The following is a 19086-nucleotide window of genomic DNA, read 5'->3' as shown; positions in this document are numbered from 1 at the left end:
TGGTTCCTCCAATTAACCTTTTTTTATGCTTTGCCAATTATTTTTCACTCTGACTTTACAATTTATTTAAACTGACACCAGTGTCTTTTCCTGTAAAAGTTTATTTGTGTACAAAACAAATCGGTTTTGACTTTGGCATTTTTTATAAAAAGTCCACAATACATCACAAAACTAAGGCATGTAAAAAAAACCAAAATTACAGGTGTCTTCCCATGGGTTCACTGCCTTTTTTCAGTGCCACAGAAATTCAGAGTCCTTGAAGCTTGCTGAAAATACCAAAGGAAAACAGTATTTAAAAGGTTTATTTTAAAAATAGTTCATAATGCTCTTCTATTTCTTTATCTAGGGAAGATTTGATAATGTTTTCAACTATTTAAAGACCTAAAGTATCTCATGGTGTGATATTTTTTATATTCAAGTAGAAGTTAAATAGGCTGACCCATTATTAATTCCCTGGGAAGAAGGAGAAGATAAATTTATGCTTTTCCTTATGGGTTATCCCATCATTATTTCAAACAGGTAAATTTTCATCCATTTTAAGCCCTTTGATACATTTTAATGCTTTTTTTGGTGTTGCAGCTGGCTCTTCTCCACTCAGTAGAATTAACGAGTGCAGATTTAAAAATATGTGAAATCAAAGCCTGAAAGTGGCTTCTGGGCTGGATGATTATCACAGAATGGGGCAAAAATTGCTAAATTTAATTAATTTATGTAACAACCATCGTGCCCAGAAACAAATCTGCTCCCCAATTAGTTCTCTATCACCGACAATCAGGCAGTGCAATCATCTCCTTTCACTTCTGAACTGTGCTTCCATCACTGATCTTTGTCATTCCTACATTTATTCCTTTAGTTCTGGGCTTTTGGGTTTTTTACACTAAGTGTGAAGTGTGAGTTAAGCTGCTGGAACATCCAAATATTACCAATTTCCTGTGCTTTTTATCTTATTTTTATGATGTTCAGAAGCAAAACCTAAATTTACCTGTCTTCAACTGTCTTGTTGGAGGGGTAGAACACCTTGAAGCAAAATCCACTCCTGGGAAATGAACCCTGTGAAGGAAAAGGGGGGAAAAATCCTGGTAGGTGAGAAGGCAAGAGCAGGACGGGGTGAGGAGGGAGGGAGGGAGGGGCTGCTCACGGGGTTGATGCAGAGGCAGTCGCTGCTGGTGACAGTGAAGGGGTCGTGTTTGTCAGCAGTGACCAGCAGGTCTGGCAGGGGATAAACGCGCAGGGAGTAATCGAAGGCCCAGAACACGGGGCTGACGTAGAGAGGCAGCGGGCTCAGGTGGCCCTGGGACAGGATGGTCTTCACAAACTGCAACAGAACAAACCCACAAACACTTGGTTCTAAGCATTACACCTGGGAGAAAATGGTCCTTAAAAACTGCAACAAAAAACCCCCACAAACACCTGGTTCTAAGCATTTATCCCTGGGAGAAAATGGTCTGCACAAACTGCAACAACAGCAAAACAAACAAAGCTACAAACACCTGGTTCTAAGCATTACACCTGGGAGAAAATGGTCTACACAAACTGCAACAAAAAACCCCCACAAACATTTTGTTCTAAGCATTTATCCCTGGGAGAAAATGGTCTGCACAAACTGCAACAAAAAAAATCCCCACAAACACTTGGTTCTAAGCATTTATCCTTGGGAGGAAATGGTCTACACAAACTGCAACAACAAAAAAAAAAAAAAAAAAAAAACCAAAAAAAACCCACAAACACCTAGTTCTAAGCATTACATCTGGGAGGAAATGGTCTTCACAAACTGCAACAAAAAAATCCCCACAAACACTTGGTTTTAAGCATTTACACCTGGGAGAAAATGGTCTGCACAAACTGCAACAACAGCAAAACAAACACCTGGTTCTAAGCATTACACCTGGGAGAAAATGGTCCTTAAAAACTGCAACAAAAAACCCCCACAAACATTTTGTTCTAAGCATTTATCCCTGGGAGAAAATGGTCTGCACAAACTGCAATCAAAACAACCAAAACAAAAAACCAACCAACCAAACAAACAAACAAACAAAAAAAACAAACCACCACAAACATTTGGTTTTAAGCATTACACCTCAGATAAAATGGTCTTTACAAATTGCCAAAAAAAAAAAGAAAAACCCCACTGATGCCTTGTGCAGGCTGCCCTGGAGCAGAGGCTGGATGGAGTCCCAGAATAAAGCAGGGATTGATTCCAAGGATCTCCTCCATGGATCCACCTTGGGCAGCACCAGAGCCCAGCCAGGGCTGCACCCAAGATGACCCAAAATGGCCCCAAAATGCCCGGCCGGGCACGGGGTCTCTCCCTGGGATCAGCTCTGCTCCATTCCCACCTTGCAGTTCATTGTCCCAGCCCAGCTTTAGCCCAGGCACTCCCACCCTGCTTGTTTTTCTCTCTCCAGCCCACGGGGTTTGTGCTCCTGGGCTGGGATTGGGATCATTTGTCCTTGGTGCCCAGCTGGAGCAGGAATTGTTTTGTCTCCCTGCTCTGTGCACAGAGCTCACCATCCCATAATATGAACCCAGACCCACACACTAAAGCAGCACAGAATGTGAAAAACAGAAAAGCCAAACCTGAGGCACAAACACTTGGTTTGAACCATGTGAAGCATTTACCCCTGAGATAAAATGCTCTTTCCAAAGTGCAAATGAAACCCCACCAACTCCTGCTCTGGAACATTTGCTGCTCACCCTGCACTGTCAGTGTGGGATAATAAAGAACCTTCTTGAACCTGGAAATGTTTGGGGTTTTTGTGTCTCATTCCTGCTGATTATTAATGATTTCTAGAGCAAAGCAGTGTCTCTCCTCCAGCACTGAGCTGTTCTTTCCTTTCTGCAGTTGTGGGGATTTTAATACACAAGAACCTTTTTAAAGGCCAGCATTTGAGGATGTCACAATTATCTCATCAATCACATCTCCAGGAGAATCACTCACCTGTTCCTCCAGCTCAGAAGTACCAACACTGCCACAACTCTCATTTTTTTGGTTTTTATTTTCCTTATTTTATTCCTTCTTTCCAGTTAACCACAAGACCCCCACTTTAAAAGTCTTTTCCCTGAAGAAATAATTTGATTCCCAGATGATTTTCCTTTCTTTGTGACAAAATTTCCCTCTCCCTTGTTTTTTTACACTGGTGGCTGAATTAAAATAGGCAAAAAAGGCTGAGGAAAAGTGGGGTATGCCAAAAACAAGCTGCAGAAAGTGCTGCAATTCTACATTTCCTTCCTGGAAAGCCCTGGATGAGGACAGGGAAGAGTCAGGAATGCAAATGTGCCCAAGGTACCTCAGTGTCCATGGGCTGTTCACAGAGACACTGAGCAAAAACAATTTTCTGAGGCAAGCAAACACAAAACCTCCTGTGAAATAAATAAAAGCAGACTCCATCCATCACTGCTCTGAGCCAGGAGTACCTGGATTGTTCTCATCCAATTATTTCAGTAAATCCAGCAGCTCCTGCTGGGGATTCATCAAGTGCAACCACACCCAGAGCACTCTGCTGAGGGCTGAGAAGCAGAATTTCCATTTCAAGTGAGCAGACAAAACAAGCAGAGGAATTTTAGAGGAAGTGACCTGCTGCAAATGGCACTGGGTAACCAATCTAATCTTGAAAAGTGGTAATTTCCAGTAAAATTTACATTTGCCTTTAGGAATCCTGGCAGGACATTGATGGCTGGGTGCTGCTCTGCAGTTCTGTGTTCAAGGGCAGCTCCAGAGTGACAGAATGACTCAATCCCACCCCAAACTATCATGCTTTGAGTCATTTTGCTGTCAAAATATAAAGAAAAATAAGAATACTAAATGTATAAATCCTTCTTACAACCCCTCTGGGTTACTCAAGCCCCCCAAATCCAGCCCTTCTGATCAATAAAATCAAAAATCTTGGCAGAAATGGGTGAATTCCAGTCACTCACGTGGTTGGGAATGTCCATGGTGCTGCTTGGGAAGCGAACACAGTTCCTGCACATTTTATTGACCAAATCTTCCCGAAAAATAATGATTTCTTGGGTGCAGTACTGAACCCTGAGTGAAAACAGCAGTGAAATTAATTAAGATTAACCTGAAAATGAAGGAGATGCATTAGAAAATTGATCCCCCTCTAATACAGACAACTGAATGAAAATTATACTTTCCCTTATGATGCTTTTGAGCAGGATTTTTATATTAAATATCATTTTTTTAGCACTACTTCCTTTCTTCACTGATTTTTTTTTATGTCTTAATTATTTAAAACTAGTTACAATTTATGCAAGTGAAGAATTCTATTCCTTTGGAAAATTTTCCAAAGGCAAATTTTCCCCAAAATTTAAAGGCTTTGAAAATTATATTTGCACATAATTTAGTTTAAAAAGATTGTTTAAAAAAAATAGCAGTTACATGGTTACCTGCAGGGATTTGTGGTGAAAACTGAAAATGGCACCAGCTGTCTGAATTCCTGAGTGATATTTTCAGCCAGGGGGGGTCTAAAATAAATAGCAGAGGTATCAACAAAGACTCTTACCATCTTTAAGTCAAATTTCACTCAAGATTCCAAGATGTGAGGAAGGGAAGCAAACTGACCTTGGTAAAATGGAACCAGGGCCAGGATCTTCAGGACCAGGGACAAACACAAATCGACTACTGCAAAAAAATATATATATATTTAACAAATCTCTTTTGTATAAACTGATCCTAAAAACTGGGTCTGATGTTCTGAATTCAGAGAGCAGGAGCCAGCAAAGTGTCCCAGGGAGAGACTTTGGCTCCCTCATGAGCAGTTTCCATGCCCAAGCTGTTTATTTTAGATAAAATCAAACTTACCCTGCTCCCAAACAAACCTGCAGGCCTGTTACAAAAGCAGATTTTTATCTGATCACAGCTGCCTCACAAGACAGAGGAAACAGGGAAACTCTCAGCTTCTCCAAGTAACTAAAGGCTTGACAAAATGAACAGATTTCCCCTTGCTCTGTACCTTTTATGGATGCTGGGATATTCACAGATAATATCTGCCAGAGCCTTCAGAGAGCCTGGAGTCAGGGAAAAACAGGGCACAGCAGCTGGTTAGAAATCAACACACCTTGGGTGAATCCCCCTGTGCTGCAGTGCACTTAAAATAAACAAAAAAAGGTTTATTTTCTGCTCTCTTCACTTGTTTGCCGTCGTTATTTTAATTCAGAGCACGTTCAGGCTGTTTACAAGGTCCTCACCTTTCAGGGACTGGATCTGATTCCTGCCATACGGTGCAGATGAAAAATTTCCACAGAAGAAAAAGCAGGTGGGAGGTGCAGAGGAATAACCTGGGAAAAGAGAGGATCTGTGAGTGCATCCATCCACTCCAGCACTGAACCCATCCCAGGAAAAGCAGAACTGAAACAGCACTCCAGGCTCTGCAGCTATTAATACACCTGACTGATTGTCTTGATCCAGGCTGGTTTTAGCTCAGAAAGGGGATGGCAATGTACAAATGTCACTTTGAGGGAGCCCTCTGGCATTCCCAGGCTGAGCTCCAGCAGTGTTTGTGTGTATCCAACCCCTGGCCCAGTCACAGAATTATCCCAAGTGCAATTATAATAAATAATGCCATTTTTAAATCTATTATTGCCTTCAAGAGGAAAGCAGCAAGCAGGCAGCACGGGGCTGCTATTAACCTCCCTGATCATTCCAATTTAAGGGCTCTCCCAACATCCAATTCCCCCTTTGGGGAATTATAAAGCAACAGTAACTGGAATTGCCTGAGCAGTTTGAGGATCTGATGAGTGCTCACCTCACCCATTTAAGGGGGGGAAAAAGAAACCTGATTCCCATCCCTGAAATAAAAATAGAAACAGCTACTCAGGCATTCATCTCACATCCCAGTTACTCTCCATTTTCCTGACACACAGAATCACACTTGGATTTACTTCACTGCTTTTCAAAGGCCTGGTAAATAGAACAGAATTGCTTAGCCCAGAGAAATGGCTCATCAATATTTTTCCTTGCTCTCCCCCACAGCTGCTCATTTAGTTTCTAATTAAGAAGGTTATTACTTGCCTCTTAAAGTCTCAAAATAGCAAATGCAAGGTCTGCATCTCTGCCAGGTGAGCCCAGCACTGAAACCTCACAGAGCAAAGTCCCTTTGTGCCCTCAGCACCTCAGCCCTGGGTCGAGCCCACAGGATTTGCTCTGATCCAGACACTGAACTGGTTCTGTAACTTCTGCATGATTCTGCCCATTTGTGTCCAGCTCCCTTTTGGTGAGGAGCAGCTTCCCAGCCTGAATTCTGGGTTGTTTTTAAACCAGCCACTCTCTCACACATCCTTTGTGCCCGAGGCAGGAGGGACAAGCTGTTCCCAACCTGCTGCAACACAAAGGAGCAATTCAGAACTGCTCCTTTATAGGGCATCAGTGTTTTATCCAGTGCTGTCCATCACTGATCCCAGAATCCTACAATGGTTTGGGCTGGAAGGGACCTTAAATCCCATCCCATCCCACCCCTGCCATGGCAGGGACACCTCCCACTGTCCCAGGGTGTCCCAGTGTCCAGCCTGGCCTTGGGCACTGCCAGGGATCCAGGGGCAGCCCCAGCTGCTCTGGCAATTCCAGCCCAGCCAGGAATTCCCAATATCCCACCTGGCAGTGGATAGCAACATCCACTGAACTAAGGAATTAGTCTTCAGGCTAAGGCCTGGAAGAACTTCCAGGAGCAAGGGAAACATTCTTATCACAGCCCAGAAAACGGCTCCTGGTCACTCTTTGTACTAAGAATTTCTGGGAACAAATCATGCAGAGAAGGTTTAGAGTGAAAGCAATTCCCACCTACCTGAAAACATCATGTGAAGCTTTTCCAGCACTTCTGCTTGGTCCAGCCACACATCAGACACAAACACAAACATGGCATCCTCATTCTCCTCCTCCAGCTGCTTCAGCTTTGCAGAAGCCTTTACTGATGATGAGGAAGGCCCTCCAAAGAAGTTGATATTCCCATAGAAGGCTCTGCACCATTAAAATGCTCCAGTCAGGATCCCAGCATGGTTTGGGTTCAAAGGGACTTTAAAGCTCATCCCATCCCAGCCCCTGCCATGGGCAGGGACACCTCCCACTGTCCCAGGGATCCATTCCCTCAGCAACAAGGGATTTAGGAATCCCATGGAACAGTGACCTGGCCATTGAGAAGGGTTTAGATCCCAATTTCCATTAATAAGCAGAACCCAAAGGCCTTTGGAAGGGTTTTTCTGCCAACACTACAGTGCCTCTAAGCCCAGAACTGCTTCCTTAAAATGGTATTTATTTTAAAGCATTTGGGGAGGGGGAAGAATAACACACTTGAATGTCAGAGAAATTACAAAATAACAATGATCTTACTTAGAAAGCCCTAGGAAAACATGGAGTGAGGCTGCCAAAAGTCACTTTTGTACCTCGTGGTAGCAGAAGGCTCAGTGGGCGGAAATCCAAAAGCGTTCACATGAAAAACTTCATCTTCATACCAACCTAGGAGGGTTTGGGAGAGCAAAACAGCAAAATAACCCTTCAGTTTTTCTAGCAGCATCATGTCCTAGACATTAGTCAGAGAGCTGGCAGCCGTGCTGCTCTGCCAGTCCCAGCCTCCATCAGTCCCTCTCTTGTGGCAGCTCCACAGAAGCAGAACAGGGAATGATCTGGGTGGAAAATGGGCTGAGCAGGAAATCAACTTTGGTTTAGAGTGGATTTGCTGCACAGCCACATGAACAAACCCCTCAGGCACACAAGGATTGCCTGATTTTGCTGGCCCTGTCCTGGAAGGGTCCCCATCCAAGTGCTCCTTGTCTCAAACCCCCCTGTTGAGAACAGAAGGAACTCGGTGATTTATTGATTTATTTACCCCACTCTCATTTCTGCTCCCAACTTCTCCTTACAAGCATCAAACACACCAGAAAACAGCCTGAGATCATGGATCTGCACAGAGGAACATTCCACATACAGAAATAGCTTTTTTTTTTTTTTTTTTTGCTAAAACAAGGCTCCAAAACTGCAAGCTCTTACATCATCCTAATGAGAAGCCTCATGAAAAGGCTTTGCCAGCACAGAGCAGTATTTTCAGATCATTAAATCATTCCTCTGGTTATTCCAGGCTGTCTTCCTAATCCAGTCATAACTTCTCCAAGCATGCTGGGGCCAATCCTCAAAGCTGCTCCAGAGCCTCCCATTCCCCAAAAAAAAAACCAAATTCCTCCTCTCTGCCTCCAGAGTCACAGCAAAAGCTGAAGGCCAAAAATCTCAGTCCCAAACTCACTGATGGTCACCAAAATGAGACTTCTCTGCTCAGCCACATGTGGCAGCCACAGCTTGAAGAGAATGATTTATTACAAGCTAAAACCCAAAGCCAGTGTGCTTTACCTTCTGCCAGAACAAAGGAGGATTCAGTGTATAACCCACTGTGGAACTGGTGCAGGAAGGTTAAGGAATGCATTTTTCTTAGATTCAAAGTAGGTTTTTGAACCAAAATTTGCTTTCCAGCTGGTGTAATGGATTTGGACAGCACTGAAAGTTCCCAGGCTGCCTGAAGAGCCTGGAAATTCCCTGCTACCTGAGCAGGTAAGTCCAGAGGGAGCCCAGGAACTGGAAGAGGCTCTGCTTCCATGGGGAGGGAAAGTGACCAAGGGAATGTCCAAGGGAAAGGCAGGAGCTGCAGCAGCCAAGGAATTGCAAACAAAGGAGAAATGCTGCAGCTCTCCATATGGAATTCTGAATGGTCAGCATTGATTTACTGTTCAATTTCAAACCCTGCAGGTCTACAAGGAATTCCCCCAGCTCTTCCACCACAGCAAAAGGATATTGCTTTACTAAGGTCCAGCTGGACCACTCCTGTGGGGTCTTCTAGGAAAAATTTTCCCTGCAAAACAGGATTCATTAATAAAGCACAATACACCAGACACACAAATGCTTCCATCAGAATCTCTAGCAGTCAGCATTTAGAAATAATTTGGTTGGTTTAATGTTTTAAGCTGGCAAGAAGTGAAAATAATGTCATTTATAGTGAATGTATCTCAGCAGCTTCCCTGGGAGCTGCTGCAGTTGGGATTGCTGGTGTCCCCTCCCTAAAATCACAGTCCAGGGCATTGGCAAGTCCAAACTCAGCCACTGGAAGCTCCAGCCCCTCAGGAAGGGACAAGCCAAAAAATCCTAATTGCTTCTGGTTGCTGACATGAAAATTTTATAGTGGGGAGACAAAGAAAGACATTTCCACACACACTGGCACTGAATGCTTGTGGAAAAGTCTCTCAGAATGGGTAAGTGTGAGATATTTTTCTCATTTTTTAATCTATTACAGCACTGAACGAGCAGTGATCAGAGACTCCACAACAAAAAGGAACTCACCTCCTTGAGCTGAGTGATCATCCCAAGCACAATCACTTCTGCCACTTTAGCTGCACTGCCCAAGAGAGTTTCTACTGTCTTTAGCTGGGGTCAAAGGCAAAGAATCCAATCAGAGTCCAATCAAACTCTCCAAACTCAAACTCTCTTGCTTGCTTTCCCCCCAAAGCCCCCCACAGGACATGGTTGCCCATGAACACACAGATGAGCCAGAGGACACAGGCTCATTACCAAACTCAGAGCCTCATTTCTGAATGTGGCTTAGGAGAAGATTCCCAAGAGTGGCTGCTAGCATAAAGAACTGCTGTGATTATTGGGATAAAACTGGAAAGAACTCCATTTTTTTACCTGGAATTTGTTCTTGCTATCATCAGGATGAGCATCAACTGGTGAAGGAGTGAACAGCTCATGTCTGTGAGTCCTCTGCACAAACCAAAATTGAAGAGATTCAGTTTAAGAATAAATGAGCACTGCCAAAAAGCCAGTTTGCTACAAGCACTATGCAAAACACTTCAGAAAACTCTTACTCTACTTCATCCAGCTTTTAACAATTCAGTCCTCTTGACAAGAATTTACTTCCAAGAAACAGATGATCAATAACACCAGATCATAAAACTAAGCCTGAAAAATGCACCGGGTAGTAAAACTAAGCCTAAAAACAGTGTCATGAAAGCACCTGTAAGGCTGCTAAAAGATGTTACTTGTGACAAGCTGGAAGGCAGAGGCTTTCTGAGGCAGAGGGCAGGGTGTATTTCTGGAAGGAGAAGTGGGATCCCTCCCTGAGGACTCCTGACCTGCTGGAGGATGGAGTAGCGCTCCCGGAACAGCTCCGCCTTGTCCCTGGCAGTCCCAAACAAACTCGGCCTAGGCAGGTCAGTCATGGACAGGCTGCAGGGAATGAACACAGTCACAGTGTCAGAAAGGGATATGGCCCACATCAAGGTGAGTTCTTGATCTAAAAGGGCTGGGAGGCTGCAAGAGCTGCACCAGGATTTAGGCACATTCCTGCTCAGCATCCTGTGTTTCTGCATTTCTGCCTCCACTTCATTCCCCTCTAACTCACAGACCTTGAGATTTATCCTTCCACCCAAAGAGAGCTCTGCAGAAATCCATTTTTAAAAAAGCAGTTATGCCTTTAAGCAGTTGTGAACAAAAGCATTATTCCTCCAGTTTCAAAAGCATTATTCCTCCAGTTTCTCACCAGCTGCTCCTAATTCTTCTTTTTTACTGTTTGGAGCTCTCCTTAGAAACCCCCCAGGGCTTCAGGGAGCTGCAAGATACAGACTAAGAAATAAATACAGGCAACAGACAGATCAAATTTATTAAAAAAATAAATTTAAACAGCCCAATGTGAGAAAAAAAATAACCCCAAACTACCTTTAGTGATATATGACCTTAGCCTTACTGTCTTTTTTATTCATTAGGTGGAATAAACTTGGTTTATGGCCTTAAACATTTATTACTTTTCTCACTCAGGCTTCAGCTGAACAGAGCCAAGAGGGAAAGATTAAACCAGACTTATCCTACAGAAATAGAGGCTTTGTTCTTAAAACAGGAAGTGCTTGAAATATAAAATATGGGAGACTTACGGCAGAAACTTCTTTCTTTCTGAATTATAAATGTAACGTGGAATGTCAAAGGCTCCAATGATGTTGAAAACATTTTCTCTGCAATAAGAACAGTGACAGCATGAACTGAATGTTAGCTTCCAAGCAAAACCATTCTGTGATTCCATGAGGTGGGTGCAACAAACTGACAAATTGTTTTGTTCACTATCAGCACCACTTCTCTTTCTATTTTATATTCTATTTCCTAGTCTACTTTCTAGTCTATTTTCTCCTGAATCTTTTAGTTAAATCATGAAAAAGACTTGTCCCTGTGATCTGTAGATCTTTTCCCTTCAGGACTCTGCACTGAGAATCTGTACATACGGATCTCTCTTCAGTTCTGGAGCAGAAAGAACCTACATTGAGTATAAAAAAGCACCACAAAGAAGAGTCACACTCACACCATCTGCATCATAAAGATGCCAATGGCAAGGAGCAAAGTTAAACCCAACTTTTCTCCATCCTGAGAGGCTGGGGGATGACAGGATCTAATTGACATGCCCAGCAAACCATCTCTTTTCATGCTTTGCATCCCGATGTGAACACGAAAGGAAACACATCCATCAGGATCACAAAGTTCTCAGAAACTCCAGTAATTGCTCCACACTTTGTTATCACAGAAGGGAAATCAATCAGGGCTTCAAAAAATGAAACAAAAAAGCAGGAGCAGGCACCCCAGAGGAAAACTTCCCCAAAGTGCTTTCAGAAAAGAAAGGAACAAAAGCAACTTGAGATAACTTTCATCTAGAACAAAGCAAATAAAGCATGGCCAGAAGTGTTGGTTAATATTCCACCTGCAGCACACCCAACACACAACCCCAGCAGCTGAATTCCAGAATTCCAGATTCTGTTCAGGGCCCCCTGGAGGCCCAGCCATGAGAACAAAGGCTCCAAGGAACAACCTGGTGATGCCTTGTGCAGGCTGCCCTGGAGCAGAGGCTGGATGGAGTCCCAGAACAAAGCAGGGATTGATTCCAAGGATCTCCTCCATGGATCCACCTTGGGCAGCACCAGAGCCCAGCCAGGGCTGCACCCAAGATGACCCAAAATGGCCCCAAAATGCCCGGCCGGGCACGGGGTCTCTCCCTGGGATCAGCTCTGCTCCATTCCCACCTTGCAGTTCATTGTCCCAGCCCAGCTTTAGCCCATCCAGTCCCACCCTTGTTTTTCTCTCTCCAGCCCACGGGGTTTGTGCTCCTGGCCTGAGATTGGGATCATTTGTCCTTGGTGCCCAGCTGGAGCAGGAATTGTTTTGTCCCCCTGCTCTGTGCACAGAGCTCACCATCCCATAATATGAACCCAGACCCTCACACTAAAGCAGCACAGAATGTGAAAAACAGAAAAGCCAAACCTGAGGCATCAACTCCACCACTGCCCTGGGCAACTTTTGAAGAAATGTTCCCAAATTCCAATCCAAACCTGCCCTGGCCCAGCCTGAGGCCGTTCCCTCTGCTCCTGTCCCTGTTCCCTGGAGCACAGCCCGACCCCCCCGGCTGTCCCCTCCTGGCAGGAGCTGGGCAGAGCCACAAGGGCCCCCTGAGCCTCCTCTGCTCCAGAGGCTGAGCCCCTTCCCAGCTCCCTCAGGAATTCTCCAGCCCCTTCCCAGCTCCCTCAGGAATTCTCCAGCCCCTTCCCAGCTCCCTCAGGAATTCTCCAGCCCCTTCCCAGCTCCCTCAGCCTCTCCTGGAGCTCCCTGTCTCAAGCTGCGCCAAGGGAAATTTAGGCTGGATATCAGGAAGAAGTTTTTTACAGAAAGGGTGACAAAGTTCTGGAATGGCTGCCCGGGGAGGTGGTGGAGTCACCATCCCTGGGTGTGTTTAACAAAGCCTGGATTTGGCACTGGCTGCCAGGGTTGAGTTGTTGTCTCCCTGCTCTTTGCAGAGAGCTCACCATCCCATAATATAATAAAGCAGCACAGAACCTGAAAAATAGAAAAGCTAAACCTGAGGCATCACTGGAGCAAAGGCAGCAGCAGGAGGGCAAAAGCACAGAGCAGTGACTGCAGACAGTGCCTGGCACTGGTGTCCCCAGGAGGAACAAGGAAATGCCAGCAGCTCCCAGAAGGTCCCATAACATTTCTAATGTCACCCTACATGGCCTCATCCGGGGCCCGGCTGCATTCCTGGACAGCTGCTTCCACCTGGGGCTGCTCAATCATGTTGGATGACACTGGAAAGAAAAATCCCAAGGATTAAACCTGCAGCAAGGAAGGAAGTGAGTCTCCAATATTTCCCATTAAATGGTTGAGTCTCCTCACAGGAATACACACAAATAATTCATGTCATGAGTTTTCTGCAATGACACACAGAGGGATCCCTGAATATTGCCACCAAAAGGACACATTCCTCGGGAAAAAATTCCCCAAACATGGAGAACAAGACAATTATAGTTTATGCAAAGCTGCCAAATATATCACAAATGTGTTGGAGCTGAGCTCTCACATTCTGGAGGTTAATTTGGTTCCAGAACATTTTCACAAGGATTGCTGCCTGAAGTATTCCAACACAGGTCTGGAGATGGGCACTTTGTTGTTTCCATTAATTTAAACTGATAACTGAAATTAGTTTGAAGGCCTCCTCACCTTCACAGGTAAGAATTCCTTCAAAATATTCCATTAAAATATTCCTTCAAAGTATCCCATCCATCCCTGCCCTCTGGCAGTGGGAAGCCATTCCCTGTGTCCTGTCACTCCATGTGTAAATAGCCTCTCTCCACTTTCATATTTAAAATGACAGTTTCAGGTACAAAGATGTCCAGACAAACTTTTAGTAACTGTCACTGAAAAATGTTACTACTCTTGGAAAAGTCAGGATATTCTGCACTGCCAACTCTTTATATGGCACTGCAAAACTCAGTGCTTAACCAAAATAAAAGGCCAAAAAATACATTTATCTCAATCAAGCCTTTACATCACAATGACACCCCAGTGCCTCTGCTGCCAGTCACTGTCTTTGTCTTGATGACATCAGGAATGCCAGAAAAACTGGCTCAAGAAAAAGAAATTGTTTACTTACAAGGCTGTTTTTCAACTGCATCGATGACATTTTCAATTATATCATCAAGTTCTCCCTCACTGGTGGACTGGAAAGCTTCAGTGAGATACTTCAGGGCATCCCTAATCCCAGAGGAGAAAGCACAAAAAGCAATTAATGTTCAGTAGCTGACACAAACTGTGCTGATTTTGGCAGGTGTGCACATCATCACCACATGGCTTGTGGTTATAAAGCAGAAATAATTAGTTCTGCATAATAGCACGTTGGTTTAAGTCAAAGAAAAGAAATCATTGGGATTGGAAAGATCAGGGGAAAGATGTGGAGAACCTCAGCCCCACACAAAAAATTCCATGTTGGAAGGGAATTCTGGAGACCCTGTGGTCCAACCTTCTCCTGAAAGCAGGGCTTGGGTTTTGCTGTCCAGGGCCCTGTGGAGCCAAGCCTTGAGAACTTCCAGTGAGGGAGATTCCAGCACTTCTCCACTCCATCAACTTCTAAATTTAATTACAATTTCAGTGAAGAAATAAATGTTTCTTGCCCTGTCCATGTGCATCCTTGAGAACACTTCTCATTTTTAGGAAGATTGGGATTAGCTCCTCATGAATCTTCCCATCCTGAGGCTAAATAAACCCAATTCCTTCACATCCTCCCCATGCCAGGCTCTCTGACCCTCTAATGATGGAATCCCAGAATGATTTGGGCTGGAAGGGACCTAAATTCCATCCCATTCCAACTCCCTGCCATGGCAGGGACACCTCCCACTGTCCCAGGTTGCTCCAAGCCCTGTCCAGCCTGGCCTTGGGCACTGCCAGGGATCCAGGGGCAGCCACAGCTGCTCTGGCAATTCCAGCCCAGCCAGGAATTCCCAGTTCCCAATCTCCCATCCATCCCGGCCATTCCCTGGCTCCTGTCCCTCCATCCCTTGTCCCCAGTCCCTCTCCAGCTCTTCTGGAGCCCCTTCAGGCCCTGCCAGGGGCTCTGAGCTCTGCCTGGAGCCTTCTCCTCTCCAGGGGAACATTCCCAGCTCTCCCAGCCTGGCTCCAGAGCAGAGGGCTCCCACCCCTTGGAGCAGCTCCTTGGATTCCTCTGGACTCATTCCAGCAGCTTCACATCCCTCATTTTGGACTCCAAATCCAGGTGCAGCCCTGAAGCTGGGATGTCACAGAGCAGAGCCTCCAGCCCAGGACCACCTCAACAGCCCCCACAGGACCTGCTCCACCTTAGCAATATATTTGAAACTGGAGTTATTTTAACTCTCAGTAACACAAGACTTAGAAATCAGGTTCTTCCCTCACCCTTACACAAGAGTCTCACATTAATGATAACAATTTTCTTACTAATGTCATCTGCTGGCCAACCAAACTGGCATTTTGGTGATCAGCCTGACCTTCAAAGTGTCTCAGCTCAAGGAACTGTGGAGTCAGGAGTTCTGGACTTGTGCTCCTCTCTAATGAAAACATCAGGGCACTGTCCAAATTAATCACATCCCAACCACAAGAGAGAGAATTTAACTGACATTAACACACACAAGAAAGAAAGGGAAAATAAGAGCAATGGGAGACCCAGTCTCTTTTAAATCATGACACTTTCCACTGCAAGCAGGAATCCCTTTTAATTGACCTTGGCATCTCTAAATAACACATCCTGTCTTTGGAAATGCCATTCCTTCCTCCAGCAAAAAAATGCTGAGCACAAGACTGGCAAGTGGAACTCGGACCCCAGAGTTCTCAGGGTCAGGGACAGACAAAAACACTCCAGCAAACACCCGGCACCAGCATCAGAGAGGGCTCCAAGGGGAGACCACGGGCAGCTTTTGGTGGCACCCAGGGTCATGAGAGGGATGGATGGACGGACGGATGGAAAGAAGGGGCCCGCAGCAGCAGGACAAGTGAAAGATGGCTTTGGAGGAGCCTCCCGAGGCCTCGATGTGGGGGAAGGAGAAAGAGCGGGGAAAGGCAGCCCCACATCCCCAGGAGGCGCCGCGGGGGACGCGGAGCGGCCGCGGCCCCGGCCCCATCCCGCACCGGCGCTCCCCGGGCCCGAGGCCCGCTCGGGGCCGATCCCCGCGGGTCCGGAGCAGGGGCCGGGGCTGGGACCGGGGCAGGGGCAGGGTCGGGCCCGGCGCTACTCACGGGCGCAGGACGAGCCCCCGCAGGCGGAACGCGGAGCTGAGGCGGCGCCGCAGCCGCTCGGGCTCCATGGCGGCGATGGCGCCAAACGCGGCCGGGCCGCCCCCTCAGGCCGGGCCGGCCCCGCCGCGGGAGGAGCCGGGCACGGCTCGCTCTGCCAGGGGAGGCGATAGCGCCGGTGCTGGACCCGGCTCGGAGCAGGGATTGTCCGCTGAGCTGGCAGTGCTGGGCACCGCCAGTCCTGAGGGCAGCTCCGGGCCCCTCGTGACAGCAGACATGGAGGGGCTGGAGGGTGTCTGGGGAAAGGAAGGGAGCTGGGAAGGGGCTGGAGAATTCCTGAGGGAACTGGGAAGGGGCTGGAGAATTCCTGAGGGAGCTGGGAAGGGGCTGGAGAATCCCTGAGGAGCTGGGCAGGGGCTCAGCCTGGAGCAGAGGAGGCTCAGGGGGCCCTTGTGGCTCTGCCCAGCTCCTGCCAGGAGGGGACAGCCGGGGGGGTCGGGCTGTGCTCCAGGGAACAGGGACAGGAGCAGAGGGAACGGCCTTAGGCTGGGCCAGGGCAGCTCAGGGTGGGCACAGCAGGAATTTCCCCATGGAAAGGTTTGTCCAGGCCTGGCACAGGCTTCCAGGGCAGTGGTGGAGTCGCCATCCTTGGAAAGATTTAAACACCGTGTGGATGTGGCATATGGGGACATGGGGCAGTGGTGGCCTTGGCAGACTCCACATTTATAGAGGGCTTTTCCCACCTAAACAATTCCCTGATTCCATAAAACACTTGCTGTGACAAGTTCCCCAATACAATTATCCATGGTATCACTTTGTTCCTTTACTGGTAATATAGCTCAGAGTATTTCTCCCTGCTCTTTCCCTGTAGGCCCAGCACAGGCTCCTCTGCACCTCCAGTACTCCAAAGTCTCTCACTTCAGATTTTCTTGGCACAAAACATCCATCAAACACATCTGACTGTGAATTGGGCTGTTTTTATACCATCCCAGAATGGTCTGGATGAGAAGAGACCTTAAAGCTCATCTCATCCCACTCCTGTGGTGGGCAGGAACACTTTCCACTGTCCCAGGTTGCTCCAAGCCTCATCCAACCTAGCCTTGGACACTTCCAGGAATCCAGGGACAGCCACAGTTCCAGGATTGTGGAGCAGCTGCCTTCTCTCCAGATGGAAAACACCTGATATTTCATTCAAACATTCATCCCCATCTCTCAAAGTACAGCTTTGATTCCACAGAAGGCTCACAAAGCAACTCTTGAAAGACTTTGATCGAAAGACTGCAGGGATTTAAAGACAGACAGAAAATGTCAGCTATTTTCTGTAGCCAATTCTCAACTGCATAATTTATAATTGCTCCTCATCGGGGAGTGAGCTCATGGGTGAAGCTGCTGCTACTCTCTTCAGACAAAGAGCTGCCATCTGACAGGTCTCAGCTATTTTGGCAGGAAATATGATTCATTTTTTGTCACAGGCATGCAGCTAGGTGCAAATTATAAACCAAATTCTTACATAAGTACCTTCATTTGCTAAAATTACTGCTTATTCTCCTTCTAAGAAAACCTGATCCTGTCTCGCCACATGAAGGAAGGTGCACCTGGAGAAGGGATGTGCCCCTTGTCCAAAAATAGTTTTCTCCAAAGTTATGACCAGCCAGGGAATGCAAAGCACACTCCTACAGCATCCTGCTGGATTTGGGGGCTCTCTTAGCTTGCCTGGAGCCTCCCACCAGAGATATAAAAGTATTCCAGCGTGAGCTGCAGCCTTGTGTTCCACTGAGCCATCTGCAGCTCTGCAAGCCATGCTCAGATCTTTGTCTCTGTCACCTTCTGTGGCTTTGCTGGACATCACAGCAGAAGGAGAGAGCCCAGTGCTCCAGGATCAGCCAGCGTGGATCTACTGGATCCATGGAATTGTTTTGTTACAGTGACAAACAGCCCATTTCCAGGTCTGTCACTGCTCCACTGGCAGAATCCCCTCTCCTGGGACAGCACATTGCAGCTCTACCTGACCTAGAGATCTAGAGATCTGTGCATAGAGTTTGTCTGCTTCCCATGGCTCTTTTACCTCTTCCAAATGCTGACTCCTGCATTTAACCACCATCCCAATCCACCATCAGTACCTTGACTCATATTGAGTTCAGGGCAAGTGCTGATCCCTGTGTCACCGCTGAGAGAATACCTGGAGCTGTGCCAGGGCAGGTTTGGGGTGGATCTCAGGGAAGGTTCTTCCCCCAGAGGGTGCTGGCACTGCCCAGGCTCCCCAGGGAACAGGCACAGCCCCGAGGCTGCCAGAGCTCCAGGAGCTGCCAGGGATGCCCAGGGTGGGATTGTTGGGGGTCTGGGCAGGGCCAGGGGCTGGGCTGGATGATTCCTGTGGCTCCCTTCCAATTCAGGAGAGTCTGTGATTAATATTACCAGTTTATCAATGTGAGTAATTAACATCTTCCCTCCTAGATCCAACAGAGGAATTGTGTGTCCTACTGTCACAAGAAAATCCTGACAATTATTTTCTGGTGCCCTTTTATAAGATGCTAAAGCACACATTTCTCCCAAGTTCTTCTACTCTACTATTTCTGAAGAGCTGTACCTGTTTTATTTTGAATTCCATTAATTCCAGCCGGACACAGAGTTCAGCTGGAACTGACTCAGTTGTTGATAAAACAGAGTAAGAACTGGAACTGTCCAGCTGTTTAATTAATATCAGCTACTATTTCATGGCTGCTGTTTCTGGCAGGAGCGTGGCTTGTCTCACCTTCAGAGAGACAGGGAGTTCTGCTGTGCTTGTCTTATCACAGAATCCAAAGGATCATGGAATGGTTTGGGCTGGAAGGGACATGAAAGCCGATTTCATTCCACTACTGCTATGGCAGGGACACCTCCCACTGTCCCAGGCTGCTCCAAGCCCTGTGCAGCCTGGCCTTGGACACTCCCGAGGATGCAGGAACAGCCACAGCTCCTTTGGGAATTCCATTCCAGGGCCTCCCCCCCCTCACAGGGAGGAATTCCTTCCCAGTATCCCACCCATCCCCGCCCTCTGGCAGTTTGAA

At 46.7% G+C, this 19086-nt stretch overlaps 1 protein-coding gene across 1 annotated transcript; it reads right to left on the bottom strand.

The window, feature by feature from the left end:
* Positions 1 to 83: 83 nt before the first annotated feature.
* Positions 84 to 16139, bottom strand: POLE2 (DNA polymerase epsilon 2, accessory subunit). The gene is made up of 19 exons (XM_050975528.1): positions 16043 to 16139; positions 13932 to 14032; positions 13011 to 13086; positions 10900 to 10977; positions 10105 to 10198; positions 9659 to 9733; positions 9314 to 9397; positions 8772 to 8828; positions 8333 to 8381; positions 7375 to 7447; positions 6780 to 6952; positions 5188 to 5277; positions 4953 to 5007; positions 4562 to 4621; positions 4387 to 4464; positions 3916 to 4024; positions 1139 to 1315; positions 983 to 1050; positions 84 to 266 (listed from the first exon to the last, which is right to left on the bottom strand). The coding sequence occupies exons 1-19, from the start codon at positions 16108 to 16110 to the stop codon at positions 248 to 250; spliced, it is 1584 nt and encodes a 527-aa protein (XP_050831485.1). The 5' UTR covers positions 16111 to 16139; the 3' UTR covers positions 84 to 247.
* Positions 16140 to 19086: the final 2947 nt, after the last annotated feature.

The sequence above is a fragment of the Serinus canaria genome, chromosome 5, assembly GCF_022539315.1.
Source record: "Serinus canaria isolate serCan28SL12 chromosome 5, serCan2020, whole genome shotgun sequence".
Classification (NCBI taxonomy): Eukaryota; Metazoa; Chordata; class Aves; order Passeriformes; family Fringillidae; genus Serinus; species Serinus canaria.
This window is presented reverse-complemented; position numbering and strand designations above follow the sequence as displayed.

Excerpts from the sequence above, each read along its gene's own strand:
- POLE2 (XM_050975528.1), bottom strand. The coding sequence starts at position 16,110 with ATGGAGCCCGAGCGGCTGCGGCGCCGCCTCAGCTCCGCGTTCCGCCTG. Across the intron at positions 10,978-13,010 it reads CGGGCCCCGGATGAGGCCAT|AGAAAATGTTTTCAACATCA; the intron begins GTAGGGTGACAT and ends TTCTTATTGCAG. Across the intron at positions 9,734-10,104 it reads GCTACTCCATCCTCCAGCAG|AGGACTCACAGACATGAGCT; the intron begins GTCAGGAGTCCT and ends TGGTTTGTGCAG.